Below are 25,887 nucleotides of genomic sequence, written 5' to 3' on the forward strand. Positions count from 1 at the left end.
AATTATTGGCGAGACAAACTTCGATCCAACAATACAAATGAAACATTCATCTTAAAATTTTAAATCAAACTCAACTTATTTGAGTGTAGTGACAACATGAGTTGAGTTAGACGCCTATAATTTCATCGGTAAGATTGAAACCATATCTTTTAGAATCATATAAACATGACTAGAGGACTCACATTATACTTATATAATATATATAGAATTTTTTTGAAGGTCAAAGGACTTATTCCCACTCAAGTTTTGATGCATTTGTAAAGTTTCAGTCACGAAATTTTAAAAATTTAAATATTTATCTATGATTGTTAACTTTAACCGAAATTATTAGTTATAAGAGGTAAAATCGTTATTTTATTACTAAATCCTAAAACCCTCAGAATTTATATAATTTTCTCTCAATCCAAAAGTTTGAAAAATATACTTTACCCTATAAGGTTTTTTCTTCATTCTTTGATGATCGAAATCTACTGCTGTAGTCGATCGGTCACCCTAATATCTTCTTCTTTGATTGTTGGCCTTCCCACCAGAGCAAGTTTGTTAGATGAAGATGAACCATCTTCGTCTAACAAAGAGTCTTTTTGTCTCTTCGGCTAGACGAAGACGATTTGTCTTCATTCGACAGACTAATCGACATTAGAAGAATCTTTTGATGTAGATCTATCGGCCAGACAAAGACAATGTTAGTTAAAGACGAATCGTCTTCGTCTAGTTGAAGAGACAAATATAGTTCATCTTCCTCTGACAAACCTACTTCGGTGAAAAGGTTGACGACTGGAGAAGAAGATGCTAAATAACGAAGAAAAAATCTTAGGGGGAAAAGTATAATTTTTAAACTTTTGGGTAAAAAAAATTGTTAGTTTTTCAAACTATTTTTGGGAGGGGGGGGGGGAATGATATACTTAAGATTTTAAGGTTTAATGATAAAATAATTATTTTACCCCCTATAACTAATAGTTTTGGTTAAGGTTAACAACCTATAAGTAGGTATTTGAGTTTTTGAAATCTTATGAGTAGGACTTTGAGAACATATAAGGGTGTGCATGGTCTAGTTTGATGCAGGTTAAAAGATTTTTCAAACCAAACTAAAAAAAAAGAGTTTAAAAATTTTTCAAACCAAACTGAAAAAATATGGTTTGGTCCAGTTTGTATTATACTTTGAATTATAGTTATCAGTATTTTACGATACATGATATGTATCATACGATATGATATGATATAAATAGAAAATGGTATGTATTATAAGATGTATTAAATTAATATGATATAATAAATGTATCATACAATATAATGTGTCTTACAATACGATATATATTATTGATACACTTTTTTTAAAGAAAATGATAGTGTAGCAGGGGTGTATATGAAAAATTTTTAAATGTCAAATATGTTTATGATAGTTTTCAAAATGATTATGTGCTAATTATAATATTTTATTAGTGTTTTATTGTTTTGATTTTTAAATATGTGTCATACGATGCGATTAGACATGTCAATTGGCCAGGCAAATAGAGGTCTAATTTGAAACACGAATTTAAAGCCCAACTCGATAAGGGCCCACCTGATACTGTAATATATCAGGCTAGGGTTGGGCCTAGCTTATGGGCCTTTTAGGCCATGCCATAGGTGCCAGCTCAGGCCGGCTAGTTTGATGCAGGTTGAAAGATTTTTCAAACCAAACTGAAAAAAAAAAGTTTGAAAATTTTTTAAACTAAACTGAAAAAATACGGTTTGATCTGGTTTGTATTATACTTTGAATCATAGTTATCAGTATTTTACAATACACGATACGTATCCTACGATATGATATAATATAAATAGAAAATTATATGTATTAAATTAATATAATATAATAAATGTATCTTACAATACGATATATATTACAAATACAAATTGATACACTTTTTTTAAAGAAAATGATAGTGCAGTAGGGGTGTATATGAAAAATTTTAAAATGTCAAATATGTTTGTGATATTTTTCAAAATGATTATGTGCTAATATAATATTTTATTAGTGTTTATTATTTTGATTTATAAAGATGTGTCATACGATGCGATTAGACATGTCAATTGGCCAAGCAAATAGAGGTCTAGCTTGAAACACGAATTTAAAACCCAATCCGATAAGGGCCTGTCTGATACTGTAATATGTCGGGCTAGGGTTGGGCCTAGCTTATAGGCCTTTCGGGCCAGGTCATAAGTGTCAACTCAGGCGACCTATTACTATTTAAAAAAATAAAAAATAAAATATATGTATATATAAGAGGACATTGCTTCTACCACAAAGGCAAAAGCCTTTAACTTTATTTATTTTGTTTTAAATTTATTTATTTCTATATAAAACAATCCAACTCTTCTTCAATTTTAATTTCTCTTCATCTCAATTTTTTCATTATATTTTTAATCTCATTTTCTTTCATCAACTCTCTTTTGAAAACTATTTAAATTAGCAAATAATAATTATTTGGGTTTATAATTTCATTTTTATTATTACAAAATATTATAAATGGATTAAATATCAAAAGAATTCAGAAATTTGGATGTTAAAAATGAGTAGATAAATAGTATAACATATATATTTTATTTATGTTTGTAATTTATATAGTGTGTAAATTAATTTATTTATACTATATTATAAACTTATAATATTTTTTCATCATGTAACCATAATATTCTTCCGCAAAAAAATGAGAGATTATAAATAAAATGTTCAAGATATTGTCTTCAGTTTTAATAATTGAAAAATAATGTGTATTTAAAAATTTTAATTACTTTTTCTTTAAAATTGTTTAAATGGGCCAGACCAGCCAGTTTAAGATCTGACCCGACCCAATTAAGGTCTGACCCTATATATATATGGCTAAGCCTTGGGCCTTCACATATTAATGTGTCGGCCTAGCCTGGAGGCCCATTATTGTATGGGCCTTGACCCGACCAAGCCTAGCCCATTAGCCGGTGGTTCGAGTTGGAGCTAACTGGACTCGGCTCGATCTAACCCATTGACACCTCTGGATGCAATATATGATATAGTAAATTAGGTTTTTGATATACAATATGAAAAAAGATTTGACTATCATAGTTTGAACATTTTAAAATTATTCATTTTTAAATGCATATACATTTAATAAAATTCACTGAATTATAGTTTTATAAGACATAATATATATGTGTAAAATAAATATAAAAAATATATATACAATATACATGTAAAGAGAATGAAAAAATAAATATGAAAAACAAATTATACACTTAATTGCTTATTAAATTTTTTTTATCAAATATAATTATATATATATATATATATATACTTTAAAAAAAATGATTTATAATTTGATTCAGTTTAAAAATTACTTGACTCATAACCCAAATTGAGAAAAATAGTATAAAATTTTTTTAAGTAAATTAAATAATTTTATAAATTAAATCAAATTAAATTATAATTTTTAAATAATTTAATTCGATTCAATTTTATAATTTGACATTAAATTATATACACTTTTACAAACGCGTTAATACTTAGGTGGGAAAATGTCCTTAGGCCTTTTTAAGAATTATATAATAATATCCACTATCTGTCACGTTGTGATAGAATTTTTTAAGTTGCAAATTTGAGTACTGTTGACCGTCAACTCTTTTAAAAATCATTTAAAAATAAATAAACAGAATAAAAATATTGTGAACATTTCAAATTTCAAATTTGGTCGACACCGACTCGCTTAACTTATTAAACAGAACACGCGTGTACGGTACGCGAATGACCCAATCAAAGCGTTAGCCGCGGCTAACAAGAACATCAGAAACGGATCACACATGCAGATGAAGTCACGTGGAGAGGATAAATAGTTATCATGGGCAAGAGCACTGGGGATCATAACCGACGCGGTGAACCGAAGAGCCGTTGGAAAAGCGTATGATTTCTAACATCACAGGAATACGTAAAAGCGAATAGTGACAGTCATGCCACGTTTTAATTGCGCAACATTACGGGGATGTTTAGTACAGTTACCGAGGAGGATTTGACCGTTAACAAAATGAAGTTTGACCACAAAGTTTGGCGTGTAAAGGCTTTATGCTATCTTATAAACTGAGTCAATGTGTAGTTTTAATAAAATAATAAATCAATTCTTTAATTTATTTTTTATTTTTTAATTCAGGTTAAAGTTTGAGTGTTCCAAGTTATGATTTCGAATATAAATTTTTTACATTATTTTTTTATAAGAGATTTGAATTTTGGTTTTTCCTATAAGATTTGATTTCGTTTTTTATTTTATATAATATATAATTAAAATATTTAATTATATTATTAAAATAGAAAGACATAATTTTTATTAACCACAATTTTGTGTTAGCTTTTTTGGGTGTTCAAAACTTAAAAATCGAATATGTTTCACAATTTTTTAAATTGAACCGAATTTTTGATTAATTAATTTTAAACAAAATTATAAAATATTATTTTATTAATTTTTTAAAAACCGATTGATCCAATCAACCAATTTTAAAAATATATAAACTAATAATTAAATTAAAAAATCAATTTTTTTTATATTTTTAAATTGATATTCAAACTTTTTTTAATTTAAAAATTAATTCATTTAGATTAGTTTTCACCTCCCCTAGTTCTCTCTAAGCTAATAATAAGATGTAAACCATTCACATTGGGATTAGAGAATTCATGAGGAAAATCCTAGTGACTCAAGCAATATATATATATATATATATATATATATATATATATATATATATATATATATATATATATATATAAATAAAAGTCAATAATTGATATAATATTTAATAATTAAAAAGAGGAAATTACTACCAATTCATCTATTAGGTTACCTGTTCTGACATTTTTTTGTAAGAATGGAAATAGTCTTTCTCATAAATATTTTCTTAAACGGAAATCCATTTATTGAAGGATTCCCAATTCTCCACGCCTTTACTATTTATTCCTTTTAAAGTTCCATAATTATCACAATTCTTAGATAGCACAAAAAGAATATTTCTTTAAAAAAATAATATTTCTAAAAATTTGGATAATCAAATTGGTAAATTTAAAAGAGATTAATACAATATCGAAAAAGTCTTTGATTCAAAACTTTTTCTTAAGAAAAAGTATCAACAAGTTTTGTAATTATAAAATATATAATATTTATCTCTAATTATTAAATTTTTAAAATAAGTTATACTATTATTTATTTATATTTATCGACTTTTTCTTTTGTATTTTTTATATTTGATAAGAATTTAGGCATGTCTATGTATGCTGTATCCAAACACAGCCTTACGAAATCCAGATATCAAAAGTTCGCGTCCATTTGAAACATACCCAATACGCCACGTGTCCAAATCAAAGGTCACCAAAAACGTGTGCAACCACAACAACTATTCCCCAGATAGTAACCACCATCTTTCCTCTCTCTCTCTTTAAGAGGAACTTTCTCCGCAGTTACTCAAAAAATCTCAAACCTTTTCTTCTTCACAACCATATAAATTCCCCCTTCGAACCTCAGATCTTCATCAAGGGCTTCTGTTTTTCTCCCTAAAGCTTGAAATTTTCTTCACCTTTTTCGTCCCTGTACCTAGGTTTTTGTTTTCACAATGTTTCGTTTGAGTAATAACTTGATCGGCATTCTCAACATCATCACTTTTCTTCTTTCGATTCCCATCCTCTGGGCCGGAATTTGGCTCTCCAAACATGGCGCTTCAGAGTGCGAGAAGTTCCTCGACAAGCCGGTGATTATTCTCGGAGTGTTTCTCATGTTGGTTTCTTTGGCCGGTTTGATTGGCGCATGCTGTGGAGTCTCCTGGCTTCTTTGGCTCTACTTGGTGGTCATGTTCTTGCTGATTGTCGTCCTGTTTTGCTTCACCATCTTTGCCTTCGTTGTCACCAACAAAGGCGCCGGCGAAGTGTTGTCCAATAGAGGATATAAAGAGTACAGATTGGGAGATTACTCAAACTGGTTGCAGAAAAGGGTGAATAGTACTAGTAACTGGAACAGAATCAAGAGCTGTTTGGCTGATAGCAAAGTTTGTTCTAGCTTTTCCAACAAGTTTATTAATGATACTGCTCAGGAGTTTTATGCTGAAAACTTGTCCGCAGTTCAGGTACTACTTTTATATACATCTTTTCTACGATTTTTTTCAATAAAAATTGAATCTTTAGACTCCAAATGGGTCTTTCATGAGAAAGTTTCTAAATATCGCCTGGGTTTTATGTGTGTGTTACAGATCTTGAGTTCTAGTTTCAGTTTCAAACACAATTTTGCTCAAATTTTGATTAAATTATGATCTGCGTTTCAGCAATCAGACTGAAAAAGTTGTTTTTCTTTTTCCTGATTATATGTTTGTGCTCTTTATTGAAAGAAAAAAATTACACTAAATGATTGCTTCTGGGACTTTTTGTTTATTATTAAAGCACAAATGATGACGTCTTACTAAAGTCATATGGGAAATGGTTATCGCTTTCTCTGGTTGGTGCCTGGTTGCCATCATAGCTTATTGCTTATCAAAATCTGGTTTGACTTTTACATGGTGATGAAATTAAAATTTTATCTATATCTTGATGAAGAGGTCTAATTTGTTTGGATAAGTATTAGGTGCTTCCAGTTTTGAGTACTTATGTATATGAATTCCTACCTGATTCATCCAATTATATGATGTTATTTATATATGAATTTTCACATGATTCATCTAATCATACGATGACATTTCATCTCAGTATGCAAATAGGAACTTAAAACTTGGTACTTTTTGTGGTTATCAAAACTGGGTGCCTTCTTTGTGGTTATTTTGGTGAAGCTTCTGTTTTGAATGAGCTGATTGATTTCTTCTTTCTGTGCAGTCTGGATGCTGTAAGCCATCAAATGATTGCGGATTCACATATGAAGCCCCAACACAATGGACTAATAATGGCACAACTTCGACCAACCCCGACTGTACGGCCTGGTCAAACGACCAAAGTGTGTTGTGCTACAACTGCCAATCGTGCAAAGCTGGGCTGCTGGACCAAGTCAAGACTGACTGGAAGAAGGTGGCCATCATCAACATTGTCTTCCTCATTGTGCTCATTGTCGTCTACTCCATCGGATGCTGTGCGTTCAGGAACAACAGGAGGGACAATGCTTATGGGAAGTACCCCTGAGGAGGGAGGTCTTATTGGAAGGATGACTGATTAGGCTTATTGTTATTATTAGTAACTTTGTTTTATGTTGTTGTTATTAATTTGTTTTGGCTATTGTATAGCTTTTATGTTGATTATTTTTGCTTGCTATTAGAACATATCGGATTCCTGTAATCCTTAATTCTTGTTTGGAGTTTCTTTTGTATTTCGTGCAACATTGAACAATAACACGCCGGATCGGATTGATAGGTTGGGGCAGTCCACCAGGACCTGTGGCAAGCCTGATCCAAGTTTGCCCTAAAACCGGGACAAGCTGGTCAAAGTCAAGCCTGGTTTGACTAGCACCCGGCTTGCCCCCAAACCGAGACTAGTTATTGGATCGGTCTGAACTGTGATCTAATTGTAGGAATCCATGACATTCACATAGGAACGACCCACTATGTTGTGGGTTGGGACATAGGTTTTCAAAATATAGGGGCCGGCACAGGCTGTCAGGGCTTGTATTTGCATGGGCCTTGCTTGGTCTTAATTGTTCACGGCTCATGGCAGCGGATAGAGACATTATTAAGCTCATGGTCTTGCTTGTGCTGTGCTAGGGTTCGCCCCAAAACCAAAGCTTGGGCCATGACCCATAGCCCTCCAAGTTATGCCTCTGGTTTTCACTAGGATGACTCGCTAAAAATATTTTTTTTTATATTTTATTTTTTTTATTTTTATAATTTTTATAACTTTATGGACAAGGCCAGCCCATGGGCCTTCCATGCAAACCCAACATGATCCATTTTGAAAGCGGGCCTACAGGTTGTATCCCTTAAATCTTAACAGCCGTTATCAGGTCTAATAATACATATATAAACACTAGCCTATTATTCTAATATTAAACGTTTTTGTTATAAAAATATAGTAATATACAATTATATAATAGCTCGTCAAATATTTTTAATAATTTTAGTAGTTGGTACAACTCTTTATATCAAAAGACAAATAAAATGATGCACAAATCTTATATTTTATAGGTCCCTTCACTCAAATATCAATTACAATTTGATTTTTTTTCCTTTTTTTAAGGACTTTTCTGAAAGTGGGGTACATAAAACATGTAAACGATTGGTATGAGAAGAGATTTTTGGGTTGAGATACACTTGAAAGGAACTAGAGCTTGAACAACTTACATGATGTCAATTTCAAGTTTCGGACTAGTGGATGCATACTGTTTTGTCGGCCAATTATTATATGTGGCAATCAATTCATTATACAATAGATTTGAATCTTAAATGATTAGTTCGTATTTGAGTTTGAACTTATTTGAATTGATAAGAGAGAGTTATTAATCTTATAATTTAATTAATTTGGTAAGTCAAGAACAAGATTTTTGGCTTCGTGCTAGGAATATAACTAAACATAGTGACAACTCGGGTGATGTTGTGCCTAATTTGTTGTGGTTTGTTGTATTACAGGTCATATCATGCCAAGGTTCATCAAAAGAAAAGCCTTAGTAATAAGGTCGACGACATGACCCATAGCTCTCTAGCACATGCTTTGGTGGGCTTATTGAAGGGACCAACCCATTAAAAATATTTTTTAACAGTTTTTTAATATTTTAATTTTTAAAAATGTTTTGTGGGTCATATTGGATTGACCCAAACGCCCTTTTTTCAAGTTAGGGATGTGTATAATTAGGTTTAAACAGTAAAATAAAAACTAAATTGTTTAAAAATAATAATTTGGTTTGTAAAATAATTTGATTTTGGTTGAAAATTTTCAAACTTTTTTTTTCAGTTTGGGTTGCGATTTGGATGATTTTTAAATTAAACTAAATTGTAAATCATATTTTTTAAAAATACATATATAAAGCTATGTTTGGCATAATTTTCTAATAAGTAATTAGGTATAAAACTTTTTTTTAATATTTATTTTGTCATTTTTTATACATTGTATATATATTTTAAAAAGCTATAATCCTATTAATTTGATTAAATTATATATATATATATATATATGATTTTAAAATATTGAAACTATAATTATCAAATCGTATATCTTATATCAAAAATCTAATTTACGTATGATACACTTTTTAAAAATTAAAATAATAAATACTAATAAAATAGTAAAATATTATAATTGATATGTCATCATTTTGAAAAATATCATAGACACCCTTAACATTTAAAATTTTTTCATATACACCCCTAAAGCACTATCATTTTCTCTAAAAAAGTGTAGTAATTCAAATCAGTAATATGTATCGTATTATAAGACATGTATTATATCGTATGATATATTTATTGTATCGTATTATTTCAATATACCTTATAATATGTATCATTTTCATCTATTTGGTGTCTATCGTAGGATATGATATGTATCATGTATCATTAAATACTGATAATTATGATTCAAATCATACTCTAAACCGAACCAAACCGTATTTTTTTAGTTTAATTTGAAATATAAAATGGTTTGGTTTGGTTTCAAAATTTTTCAATCCGTTTTTTTCAATTTGATTTAAAAAACTCTTAAATTACATCAAATCGGTTAGCTCCAACATGATTTGCCTTAAAAATGAGCCTTGGCATGGTTGATAATTTTGCTGACCGCGTTGCTAATCGTTTCACCTAGATTTTAGAATCATGAGGGCTAGATTCAAATCGACCATGTTCCAGCTCGAGCTTGGCTCAAATAAGTTCGAAACTAGCCAATCCTATGTAAGCTCACTCAAGCTAACACTTTCGAGCTTGAGCTTGAGCTACTCGTCAAATTTGTGAATTAAAAATTTTGATACAAAACGAAGTCATTTTAATAACAAGCTAGTTAAAAGCTCGAGTTCAAAATGAGTCGAATCGAGTTCTAGTTTAACTTTCACAAGTTTGAGCTCGAACTTGAACTCTATTATGTAAAACTGAGCTAAACTTGAGCTCAAATGAATTTAAACTTGATTCAGTTTGAATTCAACTTTGACCATATTGGTGCACAAATAGGTCGTGAACGACAAACCTTTAGTGGGCCTAGAAGGTCCAAATTATATTAACTAGACAGATAACTCAAAGTTAGCCTTTCAAATTTGTAATGAAATTCAAAATAAATTATATTAATTTTGAAAAAAAAAAGGTTATTTCCTTTTTAGCCCTTATGATAATGTTTGGTCAACATCATATGGTACAGTATGATAAATATATGAGTAATTGCTTCTTGTCTAATGTACTATGTTCATAACTTCTACTGTTTTTTTTTTTTTACAAGCATTTAGTCTATCATATAAGACAAACGACCCACAAACAAAACATCATGTCTCGTTATTCCTGTCTGACAATTCTGGCAAATCCATAATATATATATATTTTTGTTAAAATTGTGAAACATTAAGTTAAAATTGTGATATTATGTGATTATATATGATTTTATTTTTAATTTAAAATTATCGAATAATATGATAACATATTATTTAAATATCTAATTATATATTTAAAAATTGGTGTATATAATTTTATTATTATTAAATATATCGATATATATCAATTTTTATGTTAGATTTTGTTATTGGTTTTGAAGTGTTGTTTGGTTGAACTCTCACTTTTTTGTTTCAATTTTGTCCTCCGTTAGAAGTTGAAGTTAAAAAGGGGTGGGTTTATGATTATTGTTGTTGTTTGAATGTTATATTAGATGGACTCCGACCCATGTTATCCTCTTTTTCTTGTATTAGCACTGCATTTGTTAATTGGGAGGTTTTGAGCCTTTGTGTTTGGTCATTCGACCATTACCCATGGTATCTTCTGATACTTTGTATTTTTTTAATATATATAAAATTAATAATTTCCAAAAAAATAAATGTCACATTAAAACTTGGACCATATTATTAACTATGGTGACACCCCCAACGATTTTTTGGTTATGTCATCACATGTACCACTGAATTTTAAAGCTGATAGATACCAATTCATTGGTAGTTTGGCTTGAATTAATGCTTATATAGTCAAGTGGCTTGCCATTCCGACACGGTACACAACCAAGAGGGCCACGTGCCCCCATTTGATTTTTTTAATTTAAGCCCTTAATGTTCTACCTAATTATTGTTGTCAATTTTATTTTTCAACATTTCAAATGAATCATCTATTTTTACGAGGCCAAAAGACGTATTCCCACCAAGGTTTGGTGTATTCCTAAACTCCCATCCACAGGGTTTTAAAAATTTAAATATCCATTATTCTGTTAAAATTTTCTATTAGAGTTAAACAGTAAAACCGTTATTTAACAAAAAATTAAAAAAATCAAAATTTACCTCATTTTTCCTTTTACTTTAAAGAACTAACAATTTTCTCCTATTCAAAGATTTTGAAACTTTCATTTCACCCCCATTTCTACGGTTTCAACTCATTTAGCTGTAAGGGATCCGGATGCTGACCAATCTTCTTCGTGGTGCTTTCCTTCTCTTTGTTGGCCCACTATCTTCGTCGACTCTCCTTTGAATTTGATAGATCAAGCGCTTCATTTCGTTTTTGCATTCACTGAGCTTAAGAGATTGAAGATCGATCTTTGGATCTCCTTCTCATCTCTCTTCGTCAGCTCGTTGCACTTGAGAGAAATGAAACAAAGATGATTCACAATAATCGACCGACAATTACCATCTCTTGAGGGACATATGAGCATCTCTCGATGCTCGACTAGATGGACAAGGAGATGAAGACTCTTCGTTGGATGGAAACGAAGATGAAGATTGTTTGTTAGATGAAAATAAATAGTCTTTATCTATTTCTTTGGCCGTTGACAACATCTCCCAAGTGGTTGGAATAGAAAGATGGGTGGGAATGACCGACCATTGGTTGGAATGGAGGAGGTGGTCAGAGAAGAGAAAAAAATCCTTAAGAAAAATGATAACATTTCAAACTTTGGATAAGAAAAAATTGTTAGTTTTTTAAACTAAAGAGAGGAAATAAGATAAAATTTTAGTTTTTTTTAATTTTTTGTTAAATGATAATTTTATCCTTAATTCTAACAGAAAATTTTAACAAAAAGATGGATATTTGGATTTTTGAAACCTTACCGATGAAAGTTTGGGAATACATAAAACCTCGGGTGGGAATACGTCTTTTATCCATTTTAAGATTACATTGAGACTTGAATTACTCTTATATAGTGTTCTTATACAATATAGTATATTTCTGTAAGGGTTAGGGAAATATATGTCCCATTATTTATATTTGCTCTGTTTGAATGTAATACTAGTCAATTCATCAAAATAATTATAGAAGAGAGATAAAATTTATGAACAAATTTTGAGTATCTAGATAATATGTTATTATATTAATAGGTGTTATTTTTATCATTAATTTAAATCACTCAATCACATAATGATATATCATATAAATATTTAATTTGATATTCAAAATTAGGTATACGTAGTTTATTAAATTTATATTTATAAAGTTATGTCACATTAATGATACAAAACTTTGGAAAGAATACGAGGGAAAGTAATTATAAATGCAAATCCCATAATTTTGGGATTTGGACCATCAATACAAGAATTTGAGCTCTTAATGAGAATTTACTGTCGGGGTAACATCTTTTTACGTATTTTTATTTTCATTGCACCTGTTTATGTTTAAAGAAGAACATCAAAACCCCGACTCAGGGAAACTAACATTGTAAACATCAAGTACTTGACGATTCCAATTTTTCCTGTTACTTTCCTCAACCCTATGTTTCATAAAGAGACTAAGAGGGAGATTACTGTCCACTAAATTTCAAGGGTGATAATGTAAATAAGTAGTAAATCAGAGATGGTATAAATTAAATTAAGGTGCCAGTGTTAGTTTCTACAAACCACAGAGACTTTAATAAATTCCACAAAACCTTAGGGTTGGCTTTAGCCTCAGTATTTTTTCCACACAAATTGTACGAGGCTCCTACCACGGCCTAATTCAAGGGCTCTCCAACTACGGTCTCATAGAGACTATTTCTTGACTTTGTTTTCAATTTCAGATATATTGATAATGTATCATATGATTAAGTGTAATTTTATTTTTAATTTAAAATTATATAATTATATAATTATATAAATATTTAATTAAATATTTAAAATTGAGTATACATAGTTTAATTATCATGATTTCAGATCTTTTAACATATATGATATATATATATATATATATATATATATATATATATATATATATATATATATATATATATATATTGTGTTTCAATTTTATATAAATATATTATTAAAGAGTTAATACAACCTGAGGTCTTATGAATTAACTAAAACCCTCTAAGTTTATCGAAATATAATTTTTTCTTATTGTTAATTAACTATAATCACATTTTCATTATTCATTGGTTTCAAATAAATCTCTTCATTTAAAATATTTTTTTAAATAAACTATTGAGATTTATTTTACTCATGGATAATTAAAACTTTCCCTTTTAAGTTTGTGGAAAATTTAACGTCCCTATATTTTTGTAAATATACATTTTTCATTTATATTTTGGTGGTTCAGAAATAAATCCAACTCAACCCATGCATATCAATGTTTCCAAATTTAGACTAGGTCTTAGCTTGATCAAAGGGTTGATCTAGGTTTTAATTGGTTTAATTGATCCAATCTATGAACTATTTAAATAAAAATTAAAATAATATTTAACTAAACAAAATTATGGTACCGTATGACTTGATTTGAGTCTCTTCAAAAATACAAATTTTTTCAATCAATTGCAAAATTTTACAAAACAATATGATGGTTTGACCAGATTGACTCAATACGGTTAACTCAAGTCAATCTAATCTAATGGCTAAATTATATTTAAATATCGATCTCAACCAAACTGCCCACTAGATCTTCGACTAGTCGTGTAACGCTCACAAATACGTCTCAAGGGCATAGTGATCATTTTATTTCGATTATGTGATGCACGTACACATTCATGTGAAAATAAATTTTAAAGTAACAAATTTAAGTTAGGGGCAGTCGTGCATGGGATGACCACACTCGTGTGTTGGTTGCCATATTAGCCGCATAAGATAAACACTGCAATATTTGAAATTTAAGTGACACATGACCGTGTGTTGGGAGGACACACATCCATGTGTGGTGTTACGTAGAAATAGTTTATAAAAGACACATTTGTTGCATTTTAGGGATTTTTATCCTTAATCAAATGCACACATTTTTTTGGAAGAGAGAGAGGGCCTTTGAGTTTGATTTTCCAACATTATTGTGGCAATTTCGATGATATTTTCCATCAAGGAAAGAGGTGGCAATTATCGAGAGATGGAGGGCTTCTAATCATCTTGACCCTTTTGCACTAGAACCTCCAAGTAATGGATTCTCATTGACTCTCTTTGTCAAATGAATTCTAGTGGACTAAGGGTTTTTCCCTTTGCCAAATGTTGATTTATTGATCCGAATATGATTATGGATGGATGATGTGTAAGTTTGATTTTAATGTTTGATGGCTATGTTATCCATTTATTTGATACCTGATTGGCTAGAATAATATAGGGTTGTGTATAATTTCTAACATTTGATATGATAAATAGGCTACTATTTTGATGATTCTGATGGTGCGTTGATATGGATAATTCATGGAGCATATATGTTGGTAAGAATTACAAATATGGTCCAAATACTTGTTTGATCCATAGTTGGTTGATAGAGACAATACATGTGGGCTTCAATTTTTATGTTTTACTACTTGATTATTCAAACATGTGAATAACATCGGTAGAAAGATCATAGAGACCAATTAGGATGCGATCCTAAAGGTGTTTGTTTGTTTTTTGGGTACGTGACAAGACTGTGTGGTATAAGACACACACATGTATGCATGAAACCTAGATTTTAATTTGAGTTTTTCTGACGTTTTAACGACTATTAGACGTCGTTGATTGTTAAGTGGTCAATTAGGACACGAAGTTCACCCATTTATGTTACATTTATGATTGTGTGTCTACTGACATGATTAGAATATCCTTAAGAAGTAGAGTAGTTGAGATGAGGTTGAGTTTTGAAAAGTCTAAGTATAGAAAGAGAGCACACACTTATGCTTAAAGGCACACATACCCATGTATAGTTGATTTTGGTTGCATGAGGAGAGTTCAAGGTGAATGAAGACCATGTACAATATAAAGAGATAACATGCTCGTGTGCATGACATAGATGTGACACTCCCTTAAAGGGATAGTTATGTCTCTTGCATAAGGAAAATGTACATGCTCGTGTATCCCAAGAGGGAAGTCTGTGTATAAAAGGGGTAGATTAGGGAAAGAAAAAGGGAACTAAACTAGGAATTTATAGGTTGTCCTAAGAGACAGTATAAAGGTTTTGGGTACATAGTAGTTCTAAATGTGTCAAGAGATGAGAATATGATAGGGCATGAGTTATGATTAAGACGAGCCCAAGGTGATCTGAAGCTCCAGATGCATGCATGCTAGACGTCTTAGGGTTGTTACAAGAAGGCACCATGAGCATATACTCCTTACACAACTCGCTGTAGGACACATCTGTAGTAGGATATTTTACCTACAGTAGAGTACTAGCTTGTAGTAGAGTCCAGTTAAGATTACATTTGACAATCCAATAGTGGTGTAGGTGAATGGACTGCACAATGAGTGCTCACATGACGAATGTGTCAAATCTTTATATTCAATCCAATCTGATTGACTTAGTATACAACTATTGGGCATAACTTCCATATGATAGTACTTTCACTTAGAGATGGCATGGTTACACCAGTAGGGATCCAAAAAGTGTTTTTTTAGAGATTGAGCAGTACCTAGTTTGACCTAAGAGTTAGGAAATGTAGCCTAAATGTTCCTATGCACAATATCAGTTATAGATATGAAATACATATTATTCTAATGGGAGTTTAGTGACAAACTCCGGATGACAGAGTTAACAGGGGTCAAGTCAAGGGCATTTTGGAGATTATGTAAAAGTTAACAGTAAAATCTCGTATTTTTTAAGTATTTCATTGCTTACTCCCTTGTTTTTATGTGTGCAGATACAAGTGATCATGATGGTTGTCAAGCGAGTGGTGATCAACGGATACATAGTAGTGGAGGGGATTTTTGTCATTTTAAATATTGATTAGTTCATGTATTTGGTTTTTGGTTTGATGCATTATGCTACACATGATCAGTTGTTATGAGTGATGATGATTATGTTTAAACATCCTATGTATGCTTTTGAGTATTGACTTTTCAAACAAAGGTATTTTGGTAATTTACAAATAATGTTTGATATTTTTAATTAATTGCCATATATTTTGTATTCTCAAATAGACTAAATGGTAACATCTTCCTTTGAATAATAATACTTACGGAGAGAAGTGTTATAGGCTGGTTTAATGTCGGTGCTCTATATAAATTAATTGTCCAAATCGACTAGGTGAAAAGATGTTCGACACAGACACAATCTTGCCTGGTGTGGGAACAATAAATGCCCCCGTGTTTTCCAATCCACAGTATCTGAGTAAAATTTATTTAGTGAACCGGCAAGAAATTAATATGAACATATTGACAGGCTGTTGACTTGCCAAATCAATATGATTCATCAGTATGTCATTATTTTGACACAAAAAACAGATGTCGATATGTGGTTGAAAATAAAATACGGCCTCTAGAGGGGTAGGTAAGGACGTAAATTAACTACTGACGTTGATAAAACCGACACAAAAATAATTTCCTTCTACGCCTCTGGCATAATAAATGTCCAAAATCGACTTGACACAAATTAAGCAGTAAAATATGATTTCCATTGGGGATATTAACTAAAATCGATAAAATTTTTTTCGCGTAAATATTTTTAAGTAAACGTACAATAGTTTTATTTTTATAATTAAATTTTTTTATAATTTCAAAAATACCCTCTAGCTTATTATACGTCATTTTCAACCATTCCGTATGTGAGATGTCAAGGGTTGTATAGAGTACATGAGTGCGTGCAGAGTGTGTGGGTGTACGCAGGGTGCATGTGTGCGTGCAGGTGCGTACAGAGTATATGGGTGCGTACAAAGTGCATACAAGGTGTGTGGGTGCGTGTGAGATGCCTGAGTGCGTACGGAGTGCGTGAGTGCGTGAGTGTGTGCAGGTGCATACGCATCCTCATATATATAGTACGCGGTGCGTGAACTGCATAACTAAAAAATTGATTATTTCTAATCAACTACAAACATATTTAAAAATAAAAATGGATTATAATATAATATATTTAATATTTAATAAAAAATATATAAATAATAATAATATTATTATTATATATATTTATTATATTTTTTAAATATTATATTATATTATTTAATTATATATATAATTAAATAATATAATATAATATTTAAAAAATATAATAAATATATATAATAATAATATTATTATTATTTATATATTTTTTATTAAATATTAAATATATTATATTATAATCCATTTTTATTTTTAAATATGTTTGTAGTTGATTAGAAATAATCAATTTTTTAGTTATGCAGTTCACGCACCGCACACTCCACATGCATCGCGCGCACTCTGCACTCACCGTGCACTCCGCACGCACCGCGCGCACTCCGCACTCACCGCGCACTCCGCACGCACCCCGCACCCCTCGCACTCCGTACGCACTGAAGCATTCATTTCCGTGCCTACGCACCCTGTATGACACCTACAGGGTCTGGAGGGTATTTTTAGAATTACAAATAAATTTACTTATAAAGATAAAATGACTATACGTTTGCCTAAAACGGTTTAAGCGGAAATTTTTTTGCCTATTTTAATTAATATCTCTTTTCATTGATTGCTTTTGAATTTTCAAACTAAAATTTTATATTGAATTTAAATTGATTTAAATTAAATTTAAATTTAAATAATTAATTCTTAAATTTGTTTGAGAGATATTATTAAATGTTATTGATGAGATAAATAATAAATAATATTATATATATTATTTTTGTGTATAAATAATTATGTATTATTATGTGATTAGATAAGTAAAAATTAAAAATAAAATAATACTCAAAATCAGTTTTTCTACTATATATCGGTGTCAGAAGACAATGACAAAGGGTTAGACCTGACCATGGTTCATGAACCGACGGTTTCGAAAAATAAGGACCCTAAACCGAAATCGTAATAGGACGGTTCGAAATCGACGGTTTCGGTTCATGGCCTCGATTCAGAACCGACGATTTCGATTCGAAATCGACATTGAACCGTCAATTCTAATACATGATCTTGATTTAATTTTTAAATTATTAATTACAATAATTGAAAATTAAAAGAAAGGCTTGGACTTAATTTTTCAATTAAGCTTCCTACGTATCTTCTTGGGTTTAGAAAAATCAAAGCCTACGTAGTTCTCTTACCTTTGCATATTTAATAGCTGACAGTACCCCCTTACCTTATCATTCACCTCCACTATCTTGAGTATTATTTCCGTCATCGAACTATTCGTAGTTAAATCAAGCGATTCTTCATTGAAGTCCACTTTTATTTCTTGTTGGCGTAATTCGGCTCTTGTCCAATCGTCCACGCATACTTGGGCTTCAATAGATTTGGGAGCCAAACTTGATCGCCTCTCATCCAATATATTACCCCCTTGACTAAAAACTTGTTTTACTACTGCAGTTGATACTGGTGCTGTCAGAACTTGTTTAGCAATAGCTGCTAATGTTGGAAAAGTTGATGCATGTTGACTCCACCATTCTAAAACTGGAAAGTTTTTACCTATATTGCTGTCACCAAACTCAAAAATAGTAGTTAAATAAATATCAAGCTCCGAGGTGGAGCCCAATGTTCCTCTTAGTCTTTTACCCCTTTGCATCATAATACGATCACCATAACTCATATTTTGGGTTGATGATGGGGCAATAGGTGGTAGAGAGGAAGAAGAACCACCATAAATTAATGAATATTCAGCATAAATTTCTTTAATTAAATTCATAATATTAGTTATAGTTAATGGAATATTAACTTCATCTAATTGCAAACGTTCATAATATAATGTCAAATAATCTGTGACACTATCTAATTTAAATCTAAGATAAAAAAAACATGCAATAAGAAAAAGTTCTGGAATTGTTTTATAGTAACTTAACTATTTTGTTTTCATTAAAAACATAGCTTCTTGTAGAATAATATCTTGTTCGGCTTCTTGTAAAGCCCCAATAATATTAACAGCTTCATTTAAAAACAAATGAGAAGTGAGATAATAAACCTCACTTAAAGTATATGTTGCATTATTAAAATTTCTTAATACATTTAAAATTTTTTTACAAATATCCCAATGTTGGGGATATAATGTAACTTATGACACATGTTGTGAAATAAATGAGCATAATAAATCCCTATAATCAAAAGACTTGTTGAGTAATTCATATGTTGAATTCCAACGAGTCGACACGTCTTTAAGAAATCTTTTTGGTCTTTTATTATGTTGTTTACAAAATTTACCCCATTCTTTCATAGTTTGGGGATGTGTCCATAAAAATGAAATTGTTGTTTTTATTAGACTAATAAAATTATTAAGACAATGTAAACCATCTTGTACACATAAATTTAATACATGACATGCACATCTAATATGAAAAAATCTACCACCTAAATTAGGTTTGCAAATATTAATTAAATCATTTATTGAGGCAGTATTTGAACGTGCATTATCAAATGAAATTGAAAAAATTTTATAAAGTAATTTATATTCTTCTAATATTCCTTTAATTATTCTATAAATATTATCGGCCGTATGTCGTTCATCAAACACCCTAAATGATAAAATTCCTTTTTTGTAATAGAAAATTGTCATCTATCCAATGACAAGTTATATCTATATAAGAGTGAACTTGCCAATGGTCACTCCAAATATCACTACATATAGATACACGTCCACTAAAATTTGTAAAAAATTGAATTAATTCATTTTTTGTTTTTTATATAAAATAAATAATATTCTTTTTAATGTATTTCTTGGAATAGTTTTATGTGTAGGATTTAATGCAGTTTTACAATAATTATTAAAACTTAAATTTTCACCAAAACTAAATGCTAAATGATCTATTGCTACCATTTTTGTAAATTCTTTTTTACTTTTATTATCACTATACATAAATAAAGATTTGTGTGTAGAACCATACCTGGTTATTTGTGTTTGGCCTCGGCTTTGCCCCATTTTTTTCGGATGCTTTGACTCCAAGTGCTTTTTGAATGTCTCGTATCCACCTCCTTGTTTGAATTTATAAATTTGCCTACAATAATTGCAAGCAACATCGAAATTACCATCTTCCTTTTGTATTTTCTTGAAATGAATCTTGAAAATATCGGATGTAGGAATTTTTTGAGAGTGTTGTTCCATCTCCATCTGTTGTTGATGTTGTTGTTGTTGCTCCACCTCTTCATATTGACTTTCACTTTCTTGTGTTGAAAAATCATCTATAAGTTGATTTTCATTCACATTTAATATATGTGAATATTGACCAAATCTCCTATTACCGGAAGAATTTCTACTACTTGTCATTTTTTGATAATAAATAAAATTAATTATATAAATAAATTATATGATTAATTATAAAAGATAATAAATAAATAACAAATAAAATTAATTATAGAAATAAATTCTATAATTAATTATGAATTGTATAATAAAAATTGAAATTGAAATTAATAAAAAATTAAGAAAGAATTTAATTAAATTTAAGAGAATTTGATTGAATTGAAAGATTGTGAGAGTATTAAGAGTTGAAAGAATGAGAATGAGAGTTTGAAGGATTGAGTGAGAGAGTGGAGAGATTGAAATTTGAGAGAATGAAATTTGAATGGGTATATATAGGAAAATTTTTTTTTGAAAAAAATTAAAAAATAGGGGGGTGAATTGCGATTTTAAAAGTTGCAGGGGACCAACGGTCCCCTGCAATTTCTCCTTCAGGCTTCAGCAAGCCAACGGTTCCCTGCGCAGGGAACCGTTGGCTGTTTAAATAAATTTAAAAAAAATTCAAAATTTTTCGGTTCAGCACAGTAAACCACTGGTTTACATGTCGGTTCATAAACCGGGTGTGAACCGATGATTTTACGGTTCAAATTTATGTAAACCGGAATCGAACCGCTAAAATCCGGTTTCGGTTCTGGTTCAGTCCGATTTCAGTTTTATTCGGGTCGGTTTCGATCCAGTTCACGGGCCAAACCGGCCCGTGGCCAGGTCTACAAAGGGTTTATTGTTGTCTTCTGACATTGATCTATGACAGACAAAAATGAATTGTCTTCATTCGCCTGAAGAGATGAAGACATCTTTGTTCGTTGTTTTTGACATGTTTTGGCTAGAGAAAAGGAGTCTAGTAAGGCTGACTGTTGGAGATGGTCATTGAAGAAGGGAAAAGAAAACTCTAGGGGATTCGGTCACTTTTCAAACTTTGGGTTATAGAGAAATTGTTAATTTTTAAACCTAGGGGGAAAATACCATAAATTTTTAATTTTTAAAATATTTTTGTTAAATGACATTTTTACCTCTAACTTTAACAGTGAATTTTAACAGATGAGTGGACATTTGAGTTTTTTTAAGTTAATGAGTGAAAATTTGTTATTTCACTAAACTGTGGGTGGGAAATAGTTTTTTTGCCTTTAAGTAAATATCAACTAAACAGTTTTTCATAATTTTGAATACTCAATTAGATAACCAAATAATGTGTTGTTATGTGATCATAATATGATTGAAACTAATCTCATAATGATATATTATTTGAATATCTAATTGAATACTTAAATCTGGGTATACATAACTTAAATATACTATTTTTGAAACTATTTTTATGCATGGTTAATTCTTTTTTCCATTTTTTCAGAACTTAAATATACTTAAAAAACAATTAATGAGATAGTTAATGAACATCAAGGATTATTTAGAAGGCCAAAAGACTATTTCCTACCCAAAGTATAGTGAAATCCCAACTTTTACTTTTTAATTTTTAAAAATTCAAACACCCACTCACAATCAAAATTTCGTTAAATATTTTAGTTAAAGTTAGGGGTAAAATTTTTATTTATTAAAAATAAAATTTTATCACATTTTCCTCTTCCATATTTAAAAACTTATATTTTCCCCTGAATCCAAAATTTGAAAAATCACAAAACTGCCTTAGAGTTTGTTCCTCTTCCTCCGTCGTCCATTCCTCTTTCCCTAACCTTCAGCCGTCCTCCCTTCCCCCCCTCATCTCTCCTCTGATTTCTCTCTCTTGCCTCTCTAGTCATCTTTGATAGGAGACGAAGGTGATCGATCTTTGTCGAGACGAAAACATGTCATCTTCGTCAAAGAGACGAAGACCGTTTGTCTTCATCTTCGGTCGAAGATGGCTAGAGAGGCAAGAGAGAGAGACCAGAGGAGAGATAAGGGGGGAAGGAGAAATCAACGTATGAGGAAGAGGAACAAACCCTAAGGGGGTTTTTGTCAATTTTTAAACTTTGGGTTAGGGGAAAATATAAGTTTTTAAACACGAGAGAGGAAAATATGATAAAACTTTAATTTTTTAGTAAATAACGGTTTTATCCTTAATCTTAATTAAAATTTTTAATGAAAATTTAGTTATGAGTGGGTGTTTGAGTTTTTAAAAGTTAGAGGATAGAAGTTTGAAATTTTACTATACCTTGGGTGAAATAGTCCTTTGGCCAATTTAGAAATTATCGAAACTTTGACAATGGCTTTGCTATTTGATCTTATTTTATAATTACATATTGCTTTGTCAAAATTTATGAAAATTTGACGGATCAACTTAAATTGTAATTATGAAATTTGGTATAACGATCAGAATATATACTTCACTAGTTAATGCCTCGATGAAATTCATAATATATGTGTAAATAGCATTTTCTACTCCAAGCTTTAACTTAAAATTATTTTTTCACTTTTAGTTAATATGAAAACACTTTTTTCATCTAAACAAAACTCTGTTTTTGAAAAAAATAATTAATAATTTATAGACAAAATAGTAGTTTTAGCATCTATTAATTTTGAAAAAAATAAAAAAATACCTTACCGATTAGACTTATATGTTTTCAATATGACAATTGGACTCTTAAAAATGTTTAAAACTCACAAATCAATCTTTCAAAATTTTAATTTAAACCTCCATGTATTTTGAAAATACTGGTGTGACCCAAATAGTTATAATATGCATTAGAACCCTTAATTTGTTATATTTTTTTCAAATACTTAGGTGTATTCTTATCATTTTTAAAATTACTGAGAAATATATTAAAATTTTAAAAAATTACAAAACACTTCAAACTTTTTTCAAATTTTCAAAAACTCCTTAAAATTTTTTTATTAAAAACTCTAATATTTTCAATAATTATGTTTATCTTGAAATATACAATTATACGTTATTCTCTGTATAAGTAAAGAGGAAGAAGGGGTGAGAGTGAAAATAAAGGAAAATAAATGAGTTCTTATATTATTGTTTATTATCTTTTTATATAATCAATTATATGAATTAAAAAAAACCAAAATATCATAATAAAAAATCTATATAAGTTTACAACTTCAACTTTAAAATATTATTATCAATAACCAACAAGATTAACAACTACTTGTCAAATATTTAAAATATTTAATTTTCAATCTAGATGATGAATGTTACTATCATAAATACTAAAACTATTAACAAGTATATGAATATGACACACCAAAGTTCAAATTAATAGTACTTTTAACACACTATCGAAAAAATAAATAAACTACAAATAGTTTTTTATAAATTTGTCAAAAAGAGTCGTTATATCAGAACAAATGTCTTTAGTAGAAAATGATAATTTTTTACCAAAAAGCCTAAGACTAGCTTCTCCAAGTATACATTTAACTAACCTATACAATATTTCAATGAGTCATATCATTTAAGGGTTAATTTAAAGTAACTATCATAATTGAACTAATGAAAGAACTAAAATTAAGTTTGAATTAAAAAAATCCTAATACAACAGAGTGTTAGAGCATTGTTTTTATTAAATATCTTATTTGCTTATATAAGTATTAGTAATATCTTATGTATGCTCATTCAAATTAAAGTTATTATCTTTTGAATCAATATAAAGAGGAAATAGTGAAAAATAAATATATAAATCTAAAAAACTCCTAATAACAAATTAATCCTAGAGTAGAGAGGGCGGGGGAGGGTGAATATGATTATTAAAAAAATTTTAAACAACAAATTTACCAAATGAGATTTTTACTCAAAATTTCACAAACAATAATCAAATGAACAATCAAAACATAAAGTAAAAGAGTAGAGTTCAGAGAATGCTCAAGATTTTTAGAGTGGTTCAGAATTTTTCATCTCAACCCTCCTATGTCCACTTTTTCAACCAACCGACTTGAAGTTTCCACTCGAATCACTTTAGGGTTGCACTAATTGAATTGGGATTGTACCTTTTTACAATAATGATACGAGATTTTGCCTAAGTGTATTTAGAAGAAAAATTGACAAGTAGAATGTGCCTCTAATAGGTTGATTTTACTAATGTGTACAAGTGTTTCTCTTGAAGATATTAGGCTTTGGTTTCTAGAGAGAGATTAAGAGCTTCGAGATTGAGATGATGATTCTTGAATACTTTTGATATGTTCACATGCTCTTTTGACTTCAATATAACTTGTTTATATAATTTTGAGACCTAAAAGATCTGTTGGATTCATTTTAGTAGCCGTTGAATTGTAAAAATGACATTTTTAGCCTTAAAAACGCAACTGGATGGGAGTCCTATATTGAAGAATGATTGTCCTCTTACACATTCAAACTTTGGCGACCTTGAAACAGTCATCTAACTGTCGAATTCTTGAAATGTGCCAGTCGAGGGATGGGTATCCCTTTTTCTAGGATGGGCATTCTTCTTTACACCTTAAAATTCCAAAAGGCTTCAGACATGAGAGGACAGGTAAGGAACATGCAGAGGGATAGACGTCCTACTATGTTGACTCTGTTGATGATCTCAAATTTGCTTTTAAATGAATTAGAGAGAGGATAAGCATCACATGGTTGTCTTTCAATATAGGATGGGAGTCCTTTGATTGAGAACGGGCGTCATTATTCATTTGACAAAAATTTTTTAGAGTTCCAGACTTCTAAAGATAAGTATGGGACAAACAAATGAACTGACATCCTATTGGGGGTGGGAGTCTTGTACCTGAAAAATTAAACATCTATATTTCGCTCATATTTTGGTCATAAGAATTTTATGCTATAGACTTAATTAGCTCAATAAGTATTGATCAACAACTTTAAATTAATTTTGATATAATTAAAATACCTTGGGGTCCAACAAAATCATATTTGGAACTATAATAATAATAATAATAATTTTGTTGAGTAACAAATCTGACCAAATAATTAATCTCTAGTGCAAACAAGTGTTTCAACTATATTGAGTTGGCCTTGAGTACTAATTTTTAGTAGTAGTGTTATCACTTTTCAGGTTAGTCATTCGGGTTAGTTTTGTATCAATCCGAATACAACCAAATTTTTTGGAGCCAATTCAAACTATTTTTTGTGTCATAAATCATAATTTTAATCCGATTTTTTTGTATCGTATTATATTGAGTTCACAAGTTATGTTAAACTTTGTCTGATCTAATTCACTTTATATATATATATATATATTCCTTGAAGCCTTGATTGCGAGCTCATGTCAATACCATGGTGCTTATCGCTATAACATGGACTGAAATTAACCACACAAACTTCTGGTTCAATTCAAATTATATGTCAATTTCAACCCATGTCTTAATCCGAAATTAAACATATTT

The 25,887-nt window shown here is 30.0% G+C and overlaps 1 protein-coding gene across 1 annotated transcript; it reads left to right on the top strand.

Moving 5' to 3' along the window:
• The first annotated feature begins 5,434 nt into the window (after positions 1–5,434).
• Positions 5,435–7,308, top strand: LOC123194797 (tetraspanin-8-like). Its single transcript, XM_044608222.1, has 2 exons — positions 5,435–6,108; positions 6,845–7,308. The coding sequence occupies exons 1-2, from the start codon at positions 5,602–5,604 to the stop codon at positions 7,142–7,144; spliced, it is 807 nt and encodes a 268-aa protein (XP_044464157.1). The 5' UTR covers positions 5,435–5,601; the 3' UTR covers positions 7,145–7,308.
• Positions 7,309–25,887: the final 18,579 nt, after the last annotated feature.

The sequence above is a fragment of the Mangifera indica genome, chromosome 13 (assembly GCF_011075055.1).
Source record: "Mangifera indica cultivar Alphonso chromosome 13, CATAS_Mindica_2.1, whole genome shotgun sequence".
NCBI lineage: Eukaryota > Viridiplantae > Streptophyta > Magnoliopsida > Sapindales > Anacardiaceae > Mangifera > Mangifera indica.

Coding starts and splice junctions, on each gene's coding strand:
- LOC123194797 (XM_044608222.1), top strand. CDS start 5,602: ATGTTTCGTTTGAGTAATAACTTGATCGGCATTCTCAACATCATCACT. Junction 6,109..6,844: donor AAAACTTGTCCGCAGTTCAG/GTACTACTTTTA, acceptor CTTTCTGTGCAG/TCTGGATGCTGTAAGCCATC.